Genomic DNA, 14579 nt, shown 5'->3' on the forward strand with positions numbered 1-14579 from the left:
AAGTTGTATTCTCATAACCTGCTTCGTTGTGGTCGGCACAGCCACAATATAGTGTCCGCCAGTGCGGGTTCGTCTGCCAGTCTTGTTCCCCGTCTACCACCGAACGAAGGAGTCTCATTTGGATCGGCCAATCCAATACCCAACAGCGGCATGTCGTGGGTCATGTGGTAGCCCCTTGATGTGGCATTCCTTGTTCTTGAATATGCTGCTGGCTGGAGTCAAAGGAGCACCAAGTGGGGCTCCCTACAATTGTTGTGTAACAATCACCGGCAACACACAAGGGCCATCCAAAGATGGCAAAAAGCGGTCCGCCATATTGTCCAGGAAAGGCATGCCGTGGTCAGAAGAGGAACCAGGCATCTTAAGAACATTGACGAAGAAGTGAGTTTTATCTTGGCTAGAGGTCACCAGACGCTTCACAGAGCAATATCCCGGTAGAAGCCAGAATTCTATACAGGTATGCTGGAGCTTGAGACTCAACCAGCAGACGAACTTCGATAGGAAAAAAAGAAGTTCATCGCCGTCCCATAGTCATTACTATATATATACGTAATTTATCATCTACCTTCTGTACCTCAATATTCCGGCTTCTATGCGGCTATCATGATCTTCAGTCGTCCATCTCATCCAACCAACCCTCTATCTGCTTCCGCCATTCCTCCACCCTCTTCGCTGCATCCGATAATTCGGCCCTGTTTCTACCCTCCTGCCTACAGATCTGATTAAACAACTGCATCTGCTTCATCAACGATTTCATCCCATCCCTAACGCTTTCCTTCCCCAGGATAACCTCCGCCCGGGCCGCCTCCCTCCGTTCGGCCAGCCGCCGCTCTTTCCACCGCCCGAATGGTCCCAGAACTTTCGTGAACAACTTCTTCAGCACCTCTTCCATCATCTGATTATGCTGCATCACGTATTGTGGGTGAACTCCTTGCACCACGAACATCTGATGCCCGTCGACATCCATCATCTTGACCAGTTCCTGTCGCGCACCGGCTTCCGAAGAAGACAGCTCCTCCGCCCTAAGGTCCCCAGAAGATCCCCATTTGTCGTTCCTGACTTTGCTGCTGCATTGGCACGAAATAACAATTTGCGGGTGGATGTACCGTAGGCACGTCCACGTAAGCTCGAACGAGTCTGTCACCAACTCAGCCAAATCTTCTGCGAACCGTTTTGACCCCAGCAATTTATCTGTGACCATTGGAAACGTATCCATTACGATCACGTCGTGTAGTTTAAGCTTCAATACCTCGAGGTTTTTCTCCAACCACCCCAGCGTTGGCGATTGCTGAACCATTTGCTCATACCCCAGTACATCAAATGGACTGGGGTTGAGTAACAGAATCACTGGGAAGTCCAGCCATCCACACAGCAATTCTTTCCAATTCTGAAAGCTTGCCTCCGAGATCCCATGTTTTACCTGGAATTCCCGTCCGGCCCGGTAGAGCGGGCAAGATTCGTCCACCAGGAGTTGACGAGTTTGTCGCAAACTGCTGAGTCTTTCTGGAATTATTTCTCGAGTCAAGTGTTCCACAAAACGGGGCAAGCCTTGCTCGAGGTAAGGTGCGAATGGGTTGAAGCCTCTTGTATTCCTTGCTTCTTCTTCTTCTTTCAGTTCGACTGCTGCGAGGCGCCCGGTGAGGGCATCAACGTGGTCAACTTTCGCATGTGAGACTGGAAGAGGCATCTTTTTATCTTTCTTGATGTTCGTGTTCTCCTTTCCTACCTTATTGCCAGCTCCGTCTTGCGCTCTTTATACTTGGGGAAAGTTTTTGTTATTCTGAACGCAGGCAGCATTACATATTCTAGAGTCCGTAGACTGTTACTCAACACGAACTGACCTTGTCTTTGATCTCTGCCGTTTGCGGAACCTTTGATTGTTACCATTTTAACACCACTTTATTCTCTAATTGCTGGTAAATTCTCCTGTTAACTCAGTTTATCACGCATTGGAAAAAGCACCAAGCAGCTGGAAACGGTAGCAAGCAATTTGATCACTGTAACCCCGTTGCCGCAACCGGACACCACCACATCAATGGAAGCATGTCTCCGAAGCATCACGCACCCTGTTGTTGATTATCCTGATGCGGATAGCTCCGGAGATGAGGACTGGGAACTACTCATTCCGGAATATGTATATCCAGAGCGAGTGCGGCTCTTGGAGAAATTCTGGGTCGGAAGCGGAGGAATTTGACGGGCACAAGCAATTTGTACGACGAATCCATGTTACAGGATATTGTTACATCATAATGTAATTTTTAGCAATAAAATCAGAATAGATATTGTCAATAAGCTATAGCTCTACCTGCACCGAACCTTACTGGTCGGAGCCCTCGTATTTTCGTCCACTCTGTCGAAGTGTTGCACGCCGATTACGGAGGCAAGATCTTCACTTAGCAGGCATTTGCAACGCTCTTCGGGAATAGTTCCTCTTCAAAGGTTCATCTGGTATTTCTCCGAACATCCCACATCTCCGATAGTCACCGTCATTACCCTCGAAGTGATCTTTAGGTATCGCCGTGTTGTTGTTGTCTATCCCGTCCCACTTGTTAATTTCCCTCTCAAGCCGACCATATATTATCATGTTGAACGCGCAGCCATGATAGCGGAAACAATCTTCGATAGCATTGTGGTAGTGTTTGTTTGGTTCTACGGCTTGTCAGATTGGAGATCGGTTTTTGCATCCTTGGGGGAACTTACCATAACACCGAGCGGAGAGGTCCCTGACATTGAAGCGAATGCAGACCTGATATTAAGTCTTCAATATAACTTAGTAGAAATGCCTCCGCGTAATCGATATAGTGGCTTGAACTGCTAGGGTTGTCTTGCAACACAACTACCAATTGCTGTTCTGTGAGCTCTTCCTCATTACAGGTTTTTTTTTTTTTTTTTGCAAATGAGATTCGCTTGACTGAGTCTAGTCACCCACTCATTATCGCTTCATCGCAGGGACTATCCGGAGCAAAATATCTCCAGGTAACGAGATTACTGATCATCTTTTTAAGACTAAAGCATGAATATAGCTAGATACAGTAACGATTGGAGAGTAGATGAAATAGCCCATGCAACCAGCCAGATTAAAGAAGATTTTTATGCCCAATGATTGGCCATGGATCCGGTAAGGCTAAGCAAGTAACAGATCTCTCAATCCTACTAGAAGCTCATCGCGCAAGGATAACTGCTTGTCAATTCCAATGTATTCATGTCAGCATGACCTGCGCCCCGACAACTTGAAACACTTGGTTAGGCTTACGTGGTTTGATACAACAGCATATAGAGTACTGCGATAAGACCCTGGCTCAAGAAGAGACCGGCTTTCAATCCAGTGCGTATCAAGGGCAATTACCGAAGGGGCGACCGGCGATATGAATAACAGATTGGGGTAGTTCCCAGAGTCATGGGGTTGCTGATAGTGTTCCCCTACTGTTACGCTGTATGTATCAGGCAGATGCCCCTATGCTAGCTACTGATCCCAAAGGACTAGTCAATTCCGTGGATGCTGGGTACCTTTGTCACTGCTATACGAATTTACAGCGTTTCGTGGTTGAATTCTTACGTAGTTTGACAGGGTGTCCACTCTGACGAGGAGATCGTATCACAGTTAGCTTGGGGAAGTCCGCAGCCTTCGGCACAGGTTGAAACTTGGGTAGCCTGCTCACGACCCAAGATGTGGGCTGTAGTCGCAGCTGAGGCGGTATGGCATTGTCTCTCAGATAGGAATGGCGCAGGTATCCATTTCAACGTGGTGTTGCAATTCGAATACTTCCTCAAGCAAGCGTCGGTCATAGAAACCTGGCGAACCAACTTCTTTATGCATTACTACGAGAACTCGTAATCACAGACCTATAGATACCGCGTGTTTCTCAATCAGATCGTGGATTTCCTGCTCCCGGGACCGCAGTTTTCGTGCTTCATCTGTGGCAGAATCCGATTTGACCCCGTTCCGCACCTCGAAGCAAAGATCCTCCCAGTAAAGCTCCCACAGTATTTCCATTTCGGAGGTCAAGTCATTGGCCAGCTCTGCATGTGCAACACAATCTTCCATGAAGTAGCTGTCTGCAAGCCATAAATCAAAAAGGACCTCGTCGATACCCTGTCTTATCCAGTAAATGTGTTCGAAGTCCATATCAACGGAGCCATATCCACTCCTTTTCCATGTCACGAACTGTCTGTCGTGGTCGACAGAGATGTTTGCGGGACAGTCCGTCAAAAAACTACGTGCGATTTCTTCCACAGGAGCTCTAGCACCAAAGCACCGCGCCATCCGACCTAGTTCTCTTCCAGCAGAATATCCGTCCGCGCGAGGATTCACAATCATATTGATCATCAAGTCTCGGAAGTCTCGAAGGCTGGGCAAGCGATCGTGCTGGAGAAAGGCATCCAGATCCAGCCCGCGGTTCAAAAGTGTCTCGACAGAAACCATGTGCTCGACATACTGGTGTTCGATTTCCCATTCAAATATGTATTCGTGCATGAATTTGTCTCCATCATCAGGATTATACCCCAACTCGAAAGCAAGGTCCCTAGCATGATGGCAAGGCAACGTGCCGTCTTCTCCCACTGGGACCGAAATAATTGCGATCCAAATGCCATCTGCTCGGTCATCCGAGTGGTAGTGTTTCACGAAAGCGCGATGAAGGGCTTCGATGGGGCGGTCAGTGGCGGAGACCAGGGCCGTGGGTTTGTTCTGGTAAAAGATGCTATGTTGCCGAAAATTGGATAGAAGCTCAAATTTTGAGAGTGGGGTACCAGTATGGTTCAAACCGTATATCAACGCTCCTGCGCTGCTCTTCGAGAAACAGCGATATAAGTTTTTCCGAAAGGGCCTATAAGTCATATCTGCAAGGGAAGTATTACAGGACGATGTAGAGCATGAAGACAAAAAGTGAGTATCTGCTGGAACTGCCAAGGCAAGCTCCTTGGTCTATGTCTCTGACCCTAGGGCAGTTCTTAACAACGCGAAGAGGGAATCTGACAGGTAAGGCGTTCTGGCGGTGAAACGTCGGGTCTTGCGCGGGGTCTGCTGGAGGAAAAAGCACACGTGGACCATTGCGCTAACCGGAACAAGACTACTTCGCACGATCTATCAACAGCCTGAACCATATACAAGTATACTTATTTACTAATAAAAAATTACTCCATTACCGAAAAAAAACTCATTCTCTAATCCACCGTGCTAACTAATGCTGAAGCCTTCCTATAGGCAAATATAAGGAAGACGATCGAAGATATTAAACTACAAGATTTAGGGTGGGGGAGGTAGGTAGATAAACGTCAAACGATGGAGATATATACATATCTCTCCCCTGTTTAGCGAGGCGGAGTACATCTTTTCGCTTCATGATTCTAGGACTTCATCATGTTTTAAAATAGAGAATCACAAATAGTTGCGAGAGACACTAAAAATGCAGAAAGTGTTTGATTAGGTGTATTATGTATACCTACCATAGCATATAGAGCATATAGCAGGATACCAGGTCTACAGGTTGTTTCTCCATGAATTGAGAAAGTGGGACATAACATGTATTGTGATCATTACTGTAAGTCTTGCACGAAATCACATAGTTTCTCACTATATGCCAAGAGACTTTGCTATTAATCGGTTATGAGCTAGCGCAATAAGCATAAGGTTAAAGGGACATTGTTAAAGTAGTCTAAGGTAGCGTTAAGGTGACATAATAAAGGAGTTGAATTTTGAATGCGGGCCCATAAAACTAGCCTCCCGTATTGCTGTAACTATCATTCATCATTTTCCAGATGCCTTTCTAGTACCACTTGGGTGTCCGTCTGGCTGGTTTGCACCTTTGGAGTTGGCAGATTTGCTCCGTAAAGTCTTTGCCATGACTCGAACCACGCTAGAATTGGATGTCGCCTTTGGTAATTCACTGGACGCTGCGCAGAAGAGAGGTGATGATCTGTTAAGCTGGATTACAACGGTGTGTAATGTCATGCGATTGTTCTCTATGACTGAAAGGCGCGGAAATATTGTTAGAGCATTCTCATCCTGGGTGTTCTGTGCAGTTTGTGCCTCCGGTCGGCTGTTCTCGTCCAAAGTAAAGGGAAGCCAATACTCGTCGGGTCCTGGCTGTTCGAAATCTGGCTCATATCTTCGCTTGGCATGTCGTATGGGTTGCCAAACTCCTGCGGCTTTCCGCACGATCTTTTCCAAACTAGAGCGCATTGACATATGTTGTGCCTCTGTCAGTAAATCGTCAATGTATGATAGCACGCGGCCAACGACAGTCTGTATAGTCGACGAAAGAGCTTTTTCTTGGGCTTGCGTATTAATTGACTGCAGGACAGACCGGCAAAATGATTCCTTCTCACTGTCAGTCATGGCAAGATCACCAAGAATTTTCCGAATACGGGCATCTTCAGGGATGATGTAGCATGGCTGGAAGATATATTTGTCGATCTCCCTCGCGAGGATAGCAAGAATAATTGCTAAGCGGATTTGTTTCGCTGGCGGGGTATTCGAACAAGGTAGGGGAATGTGGTAGTTACGGACAAGATCGCAGCGTTTTAGATTGGTCCACGCTGAGCCGTTCTGAGGAAATAGATCAGTCAGCCATAATTGATATCTTGCTGTCAATACGTACCGAGATAGCTTCTGTAGTGAAGTCGACATTGAACTGGGAGTACAGCTCTGTCTTGGCAAACTGCCACAGACCAGTGAAATCATCTATCCTGTAAGCTATTAGTATACTATAGCTTCTACTGTGATTTCAGGTGTCACTTACAGGGAGCCCTCGTCCCCTTCATAAAACCCAGAGGCAAATCCTTCAATCGTGTTGAGTCTGGCACGAGTGTTATCCAGCAGTTGTTGAAGGTTCGAATTCTTCTCCTCAAGTGCCTTTGCATTCTCCTTAGTAGTAGAAAGGCTATGTTTTAATCCCGATTCTGCTGCTTTTAGTTGGTCGATGATAGTGTCCCTCGCCTTGAGATTACCCTGTAGGGCACTGATGTCCTGTTGCGCCTGCACCAAAACCTCCGTTTGTTTTCTGAACTCGGCCTTTGCTTTTCTTATCTGTGTTTCTTTGGTGTCCAGGGCTGCATTTTGTGCATTGATAAGGTCGTCTTTCTCTTGCAGGGTCTTTTGAAGCTCTTGCGCACGACTTTGGGTATCTTGATGGCGCCGCCTTTCTTTCTCATTCATCAGGAACATTTCGTTGATGGCTGTCTCCTTCTTCAGATCACAGTCTCTTATCTTCTTTTCAAGATCGATGACTTGCTCTTCTTTGGACTTCAGATGGCTCCGCAGTGTCATGTTTTCGTCATGGACTGTCAGAATCATATTGAAGCCCACTGTGGGAGATAATTCCTTGAGTTGGGCAAAGAAGCCTAAAAATGCCTGAACATCAGGGGCCTGGGCCTCGGCCTCGGACTTCACGGATAAGACGGTTGTAGTTGCGGAAGGCATTGCTGACAGTAAAGCTTCGATTGGTTCCCTTGCTAAGATAACAGAGTGAATCGGTGATAGTACATCATTTTCAAAATCATGAGCAGTTTGCGACCTTGGTTCTTATAGTGAGCCGCGGGCCCTGTCCATTCTCTGTCATAGTTGGTGTTCAGCTCTTCGATGCTACTAGCTCTCAAGTGGAAAGTAGTTTGGCGACTGAACTGCCCATTTGATAGAAAGCCATAGGTAGTGTTGTTGTGGCATGGTCTGTATGGTTACCACATCTGTGGTACTGTCACTGCGCATCTGCGCACTATTGCTTACAGGGTTGCAGGTTATAAGATTCTCGAAAGTATTCTGCTTTTGATCTGCTAGAAACCACTCATATCTGACCAAAATAGAGTGAGGCAGTCGGGTTGGAAAGATTAACACATGTTTGACTCATGGGACTTACAGCTCAGCAAACACAAGAAGGGGTTTTGCAACGTGTCGCTTATCCTGGCGGCGCTTTGACCCTACCAACTTGGCCGAGTACTCTAGCAGTTCAAATGAAAATAGTTTCTGTGGATCACTGGCCCAGCACATCTAATCGGAGCGCCCGGATATGCCGGGCTCCATTATCCAAGGCCATGCAGCGCATTAAAGGATTTGCTCTATTAATCATTGGCATGATTGCGACAATCACCAAGTAGAACCCCCTCCCATTAGAGGAGGGGCAATATCTAGCCTATAACTCCGCAACAACAGTATGACAGAACGCTTGCCCCGCACGGAAAAAGCCCGGTCGCCGATGTAGTGGGATTGAACTTCTCGGAGCCCTTTCCGGACCTCGCAGCCAGTAGAACAGCTCGATTTGACTTACCTAAGACTAGATGAAATTGTAGCCTAGAAGTCCCTCGTTCAGGCAACACTTTTGACTGCATCTTCTTCTATAATGGTGTAAAATTTCGCTTATTGCATAGGCTAGCTCATCTACCCTCCAATTGTTACGGTATCTAGCCATATTCATGAGAGGACTGCGGACAAAAGAACACTGCAGGCAAGTGGGGCCTGAGGGGTAGAGGTGACTGGTCCACCGGAGTCATCGCTTCGTCTGACCGCAAGCCTCCCGGTCGCACCAGTCCTTTTGTGCACTAACAGACCTTGCTTGTCAAATGGAGATGAGAAAGGCGACCGCTGCTGGGATCCCTTCACCCTTGGAGGGCCAGCAATCACTGCACAGACTATAAACCTCTACTTTGCACAACTGCCATGGCTGCCTCGGACTGCTTAAGATGAGCCTGTTTCGTTGTGGTACTGGAAACTGTCGGCTGCTGATGCGAGGGATCAAACATAGACATACATTCTCAGTGTATCCGGATAGCTGGGGAATGTCCCCTCAAGAAGCAGCATAGTTCTGAGGTATAACTTCTCATAGGACCGACATACTACACCTCAAGCCCTTAAATTGACCAGTGAATCTCCACCTCGGTGACTACTAAACATCAGTGTCGATCAAATCCGAATACTATGATTGCGTGCAGGTGGCCAAGAAACGCAAAGGATAGTTCTCACAAGTACTGTACCATCCCTGCAAATAAAGTTACGTGTAGCCGGCATGGAGCAACCAGTTAAGAAAGAAAAATGAGCAATTGGTGTGGTGACACATGCAGCCGGTCAGCTTGGGATTACTCGTAATAGCCATGAAATAAATAATCTTTTCTTACAAGGAAATCCAGCTGGTAACTAACTTATCATAAACTAGATAATTTTAAGAATTCTTTTTTTTTTCATGTTCTGATTACTACAACAGGCTTTATACTTTAATAGAACAGCTATACCATGAATCCTGAGTGGATTCGGGGTCTGATTTATAAAGCAACCGGGTACTATTCTATGGCTTTTCTGCTCTTACTATGCTATTATATTATTATATTTTGATAGTAATAGCTGGTATATGGCTATGTTATACAAGACTACAGATATTATTCTACCAGGCAAAGCATAGTATCAATAAAAAGCTGATAATTAAATTAATCCCTGACTCCTTTACAGCAGGTTACATTAGCTTATTTATGAATAAGAGTACTGATAACTCTTTCTTTTATCTAAGATAAAATACAGCGTCTCCTGTCTGAAGAAATTTATGAGCTTTGGATAAGAAAAAGAGGAAGAAAGAAAAGACAGTTAGTATTGATTATAGTTATTAATATAGCTGTTGTACCTACCGAGCTGGTTTCTATGAATAAATAAATTATCAGAAAGATAAAAGAACTGGTCCTTAAATTAGATACTATAATTAATAATCTTATTTTAAATGATACTATTATCTAATCAGTTAATTTTTTAATCTAAAGTACAGTGATTAATCTATTAAATATAATAACTAAATCTTTTTAATTTATCGGAATATGCTCTTTCCCTAATGGGAGTATTTTTAAATTACTAATAGTAATTACTTTAAGGTAAGATACTCCAGTTCTTTTCAGATATAATTATGGAATTGATTTAAATACTTATAAAAAATAATAGTATGATTATTATGGGCAGAGAATAATTTTGAGTTAGACACAGACACTGAACAATATTGAAACCCATCTCGAAAAACCAATACCAACCCCACAAATTTTTCGAAGTTGTCATGCCTTCTTCCACGCTCAAATGTAGGCACAAGTATTATTTTGAATGAGATCAGTATTTTCCAAGAACCATAAAAACCCAGGTATTATAATCTCACCTGTTCAGTTGACTACGCCACTGCTACCAGTCTGCGTTACTGCATCTAGACGAGATTGCAATCAGCTATACCTGCCGACTTCCACGTTAATTTTCTAACATGCTAGCAGACACTCGCTGTTCTCTGGTATTGACGAGTATGACTTCTATTTTAGAACAACCTTTGGATTATGTTGTCCATTTGACTCGATCGTTATTGCGTGGTAGCTGGGTCTGACTCGGGCGGCACAGTCCAAGACGGAAGAACGAACTTCTGAGAACACCAGGAGAAGATGAGGTTTTGTAAATATTGAGGAGTGAAGAAAGCCGTCTGTCACTTCTTGCCCTTTTTCTGATCATTTCGTCATAAGGCTGGCCGACGACGCAGTTTGGGATCGTCTCTTAGTCTCTGCTGTTTTTAGTACTAAGCCCCATCAATACTGCTTGTATAGTTACATTGATAATCTTTCTTTTCCAGGTTAGTTACTGGATATTCTAATCCAACACGTCGCCTTGTACATTCACTCTCGTATCGCACTAGTCCATGTACTATATACCATTTTACAGACACTTCGGAATCATTGTCATGTATGGCTGCCTGACAATAGTGTGTATCTCCTGGTTCCCGCCGGCAGATGACATCTGGATAGCACCTCGGCCTGCGCTATTGGCTGACGCGCCGTTCAAAATACCTGCCAACGCCACGTCAATACACCGTGCGAGAGAACTATCTTCGTCGTGATCGGTCATTGGCTGTTAATATTCAACAATATCAGCCCGGCTTGCATTTACATATATAGTCAATTCCCCATTCCCTTTCCGTACAGATTCTCTTCTACAGTACATACCGCTTCCCTGCACGAAATGTCTCCAACGACAGATAATAAACGGTGCCAGGCGTATGAGCACGTCTCTGCCGTACATGGCGCATCTCAGGGTACCGTTCACCATCACGAGGCATCCGCCTTTCAGGCTAGCGAGATCCAAAGTCCCGCCAAGATCATAGCACAATACCTGCTAGATAAGGTGCCGGAGTTTCAGCGACTAACCGAGCTTCGACATAAGGTAAGGTTAAGCCGATCATTTCTAGGACCTTGAGTTGACGAGTAAGATAGGGTTGGGAAAATCCGGCGGGTGATCGGTTCTTCGAACAGCAGCGTCAAACAGCAGACAATGCTGATAAGAAAACAGCCAAGCATTTCTTCAGAATGATGAAAGAAATTGGACATGACATGCAACAGCTTACGGATATTTTCCGGATTAATAGTCCTTATCCGGACAAACAACGTATCCTTGACATGTGCATGGCACCGGGAGGCTTTCTTGGAACAGCCTTATGCGTTAATCCCAAAGCGCGAGCTATAGGATTCAGCTTACCAAGGCGTGAAGGAGGTCACAATGTCCTTTTACCTAAGCATCCTAATATTTCGGTGAAGTTCATTGACATCACCCTGTTAGCTGCGGATATGGGCGGGTTGGATATCCCGAACGATCATCCAGACGCTGGAAAATTTATACCCCGTCAATTCGAGCCTGGACAGGCTTTTGATCTAGTCATATGTGATGGTCAGGTGCTTAGGAACCACGACAGGGCCACCTACCGCGAGCATCGAGAAGCCAGCAGACTAACCCTGACACAGCTGGCGCTTGGATTGGAGCATGTCAAGCTGGGGGGAACCATGATCGTTCTTCTTCACAAAGTCGAATCTCCACATACCGTACAATTACTATATACATTCACAACCTTTGCCTCAGTGCAACTGTACAAGCATCCCAGGTTTCATGCCAAGCGATCTTCGTTTTACATGCTTGCAACCAATATCCGGAATGATTTTCCGGATGCAGCCATGGCAATCCAAGGGTGGAAGAGGATGTGGGAAATTGCAACGTTTGGGACGGACGATACGTACAGTCAAGCGCTCCAACACAATGCTCCGGACATTGATCTCGTTTTGAAGAACTTTGGCCCTAGACTAGCCGTTCTAGGCAAGCATATTTGGGGTATCCAGGCAGATGCGCTGGCAAGAGCTCCATTTTTGAAGTACAGTCTATCTTGACTAAGCGCTACGTGTTTTATATTTCTGTTGTACGGAATTTGGATAAGTTACATTGGGACATCTCCTAAAACTGGACATTATATCAAGATCGGCTACTGGCCTGTTCAAAGTATTGGGGCAGTCTTGGTATACCGGTTACTGAAGTCCTAGGGTCAGTCCATGTCACAAGACGTTAATTACTTTGGGCATTGCTGTGAACTTTCTTGCATTGGTCTAAAACTTGTAACGCATTACACTGCTTCCTATGTTGAGATTAGACATCTAGCGAATTTCTGAGTTAAGATTTGTCTCCTTGATAACGTAGGTCCATAGAGCAACATATCCTCACATCGGTATCAAAAGAACCATGTCGATAACTGATATGTAGCAAAACCATTATAGTACTATGAATCCACTCGTGTGCATAATACATTGAAGGAAATGTCAAAAATCCCACCTGCATGATCAACACAACCGACCGGGACCAAGGGTACGTTGCTGCCTTACCCCTCACTCAGAATTGTCCGATCCACATCTTTCGCTCTCATCTCTCACTTTCATTCCCTCACTCTTCCTCCTCCACCAGCAGCAGCGCATCTTCTAGCTTCTTAAAGATAAACTGCATCAACAAACCCATACATTACTTTATCAGTGATCAAATCGTAAATATGCCCAGGTCTGGGAAAGACTTCAGCTACAAGGGCTCCGGTACTAATAGTAAGGTAAGTACCACCATCTTTTGTAGATCCAAAACCTTAGCTAACGATATGATGTCCAAAAGGGAAACCATTGGTGCTCCCGCGACTACTCTGGCAGCTCTAACTCAAACTCCTACCACTACTCAAACAGGTCAGTCGTGTCATCCCGTTCCATGCCATCCCCAAACTATTATTCCTCTAGCCCGACCTCAAATTTGCCAAGCCAGTTCTGACGAGTTTCCTTCTCCAGTAACGGGTCCTACTATTACTCCAACCCCGATGGGAGCACTTATTACAATAACGGCAATGGTGGCTCGACTTATACTCCTCCTAGTGGGAAGAAATAGGTGGGATTTGACGGAGTGCTGAGGGATCCTTACCACCTGTGTTAGCTTGAAAATATTATCCCATGGCTGTTTCAGTTATTGTGGGAATACTTCGTGACAGCAACGATGCGGTTGCAGAGTATCATATAGAAGCGAAACCTTGACTGGCTTTGCCTTTCGGTGCAGTTTCTTTTATTGTTTTCGTTTCTTTACTCTCTCTCCTTCCCTTTCTCTCTCTTTATTTCTTATAATTTTTCCCCCGTACGTTGAGGTGGCTTGTGGTGGAATGCTGTCGGCTCGGAGACCTTGTGGCGGTAATCCTATAAACGGCTGCTAGATGTTGATATAATACCCCGAGCTGGGGTCAGCCGTCGTTTGCTTGGGAAATGTCAGGCTATGCCGCTGTGAAGATAAAATCTAATTCTGTCGAGCTCCGCCACGCCATTGCGTACATATGTTTGATTTCGAACCCGTCGTGCATTATGTGACAGTAATACTACTACCAAGGTAATATAACCGCGGCAAGGATCTCCACAGTCGCCCAGATGAAAGCAATATCCGGGGGTACAAGTATTCTGAATCATGAGGTTTTTAATACTTTTCGCAATAGGGGTTCGATATAAAGGAGAGCCTTTTCCTAGGATGATTTGCGAGGAGTGAATTTGACAGTCCACGCTAACTGAGTCCAGCACGAAGGCATTCTGATTGGTGCAAACATTAATTTTGGATTTTAAGTGTTTATCCGGCTAAGGGGCCGGAGGCTGAAAGCCCAACTACATCACTCTAAAGTGAAGCAATCCCAAACGACAAACCCTGATGCATCAAGACTACAGGCTTTGATACGCTCAAAGCGCAGTTGTCTCGGTAAATCCCCTTGATCTTGGTTTGCATATGAACTGACACGTACTTCGAAGCATGCAAGAGAGTAGGCAGTTCTCAGACCTCTCAGTCAGATACCCATCATCAAGCTTCCACGTTCATCGTTGCATTGTGTGCCCACAGTCGCCATCTTTCAACAAGGCTGCAAATGTTAATTTTAGGAATACTGTAGTAGCAGTGGCACCAGAGATTGGTCGTTAACCTCCACATAAGAAGCTAGATCGCGCGTCCATACATTCCCGGTGACCCTTTCATTATTTCAAGAATTTCTAATTTCCTTTATCGTGCAGCTGTGATTACTCACCAGAGATTACGGATGATCCCGCTGCGAAAAGTGATACTGCTGCGGAGGATGATTTTGTGATCCAAGAGGGAATATATCAACGGAGCGCATCGCCTAAACAAGCTCGAGACCACCGCCTGAATAGACATGGTGGGTTTTCATATGACTAGGTCTTATACGCTGTACTTAATAAGGAAGGTACGTCTGCTTCGCCGTGTGGATGGTGTTCGCTCGCTCTTAAATATCTAAAGGTACGATTCGTTC

The 14579-nt window shown here is 45.4% G+C and overlaps 6 protein-coding genes across 6 annotated transcripts; 2 read left to right on the forward strand and 4 right to left on the reverse strand.

The window, feature by feature from the left end:
- Positions 1 to 610: 610 nt before the first annotated feature.
- On the reverse strand, positions 611 to 1687 carry AKAW2_31464A (uncharacterized protein; the record flags this gene model as incomplete). The annotated part of the gene is made up of 1 exon (XM_041688092.1): positions 611 to 1687. The coding sequence occupies one exon, from the start codon at positions 1685 to 1687 to the stop codon at positions 611 to 613; it is 1077 nt and encodes a 358-aa protein (XP_041541911.1).
- Positions 1688 to 3835: 2148 nt separating this feature from the next.
- On the reverse strand, positions 3836 to 4837 carry AKAW2_31465A (uncharacterized protein; the record flags this gene model as incomplete). The annotated part of the gene is made up of 1 exon (XM_041688093.1): positions 3836 to 4837. The coding sequence occupies one exon, from the start codon at positions 4835 to 4837 to the stop codon at positions 3836 to 3838; it is 1002 nt and encodes a 333-aa protein (XP_041541912.1).
- Positions 4838 to 5746: 909 nt separating this feature from the next.
- Positions 5747 to 7420, reverse strand: AKAW2_31466A (uncharacterized protein; the record flags this gene model as incomplete). Its single annotated transcript, XM_041688094.1, has 3 exons — positions 5747 to 6547; positions 6600 to 6687; positions 6741 to 7420. The coding sequence occupies 3 exons, from the start codon at positions 7418 to 7420 to the stop codon at positions 5747 to 5749; spliced, it is 1569 nt and encodes a 522-aa protein (XP_041541913.1).
- A 165-nt stretch (positions 7421 to 7585) lies between these two features.
- Positions 7586 to 7984, reverse strand: AKAW2_31467A (uncharacterized protein; the record flags this gene model as incomplete). The annotated part of the gene is made up of 2 exons (XM_041688095.1): positions 7586 to 7787; positions 7854 to 7984. 2 exons carry the CDS (start codon positions 7982 to 7984, stop codon positions 7586 to 7588), a joined length of 333 nt encoding a protein of 110 aa, XP_041541914.1.
- Positions 7985 to 10957: 2973 nt separating this feature from the next.
- On the forward strand, positions 10958 to 12150 carry AKAW2_31468S (uncharacterized protein; the record flags this gene model as incomplete). Its single annotated transcript, XM_041688096.1, has 2 exons — positions 10958 to 11158; positions 11209 to 12150. 2 exons carry the CDS (start codon positions 10958 to 10960, stop codon positions 12148 to 12150), a joined length of 1143 nt encoding a protein of 380 aa, XP_041541915.1.
- Positions 12151 to 12797: 647 nt separating this feature from the next.
- On the forward strand, positions 12798 to 13174 carry AKAW2_31469S (uncharacterized protein; the record flags this gene model as incomplete). Its single annotated transcript, XM_041688097.1, has 3 exons — positions 12798 to 12851; positions 12911 to 12978; positions 13078 to 13174. 3 exons carry the CDS (start codon positions 12798 to 12800, stop codon positions 13172 to 13174), a joined length of 219 nt encoding a protein of 72 aa, XP_041541916.1.
- Positions 13175 to 14579: the final 1405 nt, after the last annotated feature.

The sequence above is a fragment of the Aspergillus luchuensis genome, chromosome 3, assembly GCF_016861625.1.
Source record: "Aspergillus luchuensis IFO 4308 DNA, chromosome 3, nearly complete sequence".
NCBI lineage: Eukaryota > Fungi > Ascomycota > Eurotiomycetes > Eurotiales > Aspergillaceae > Aspergillus > Aspergillus luchuensis.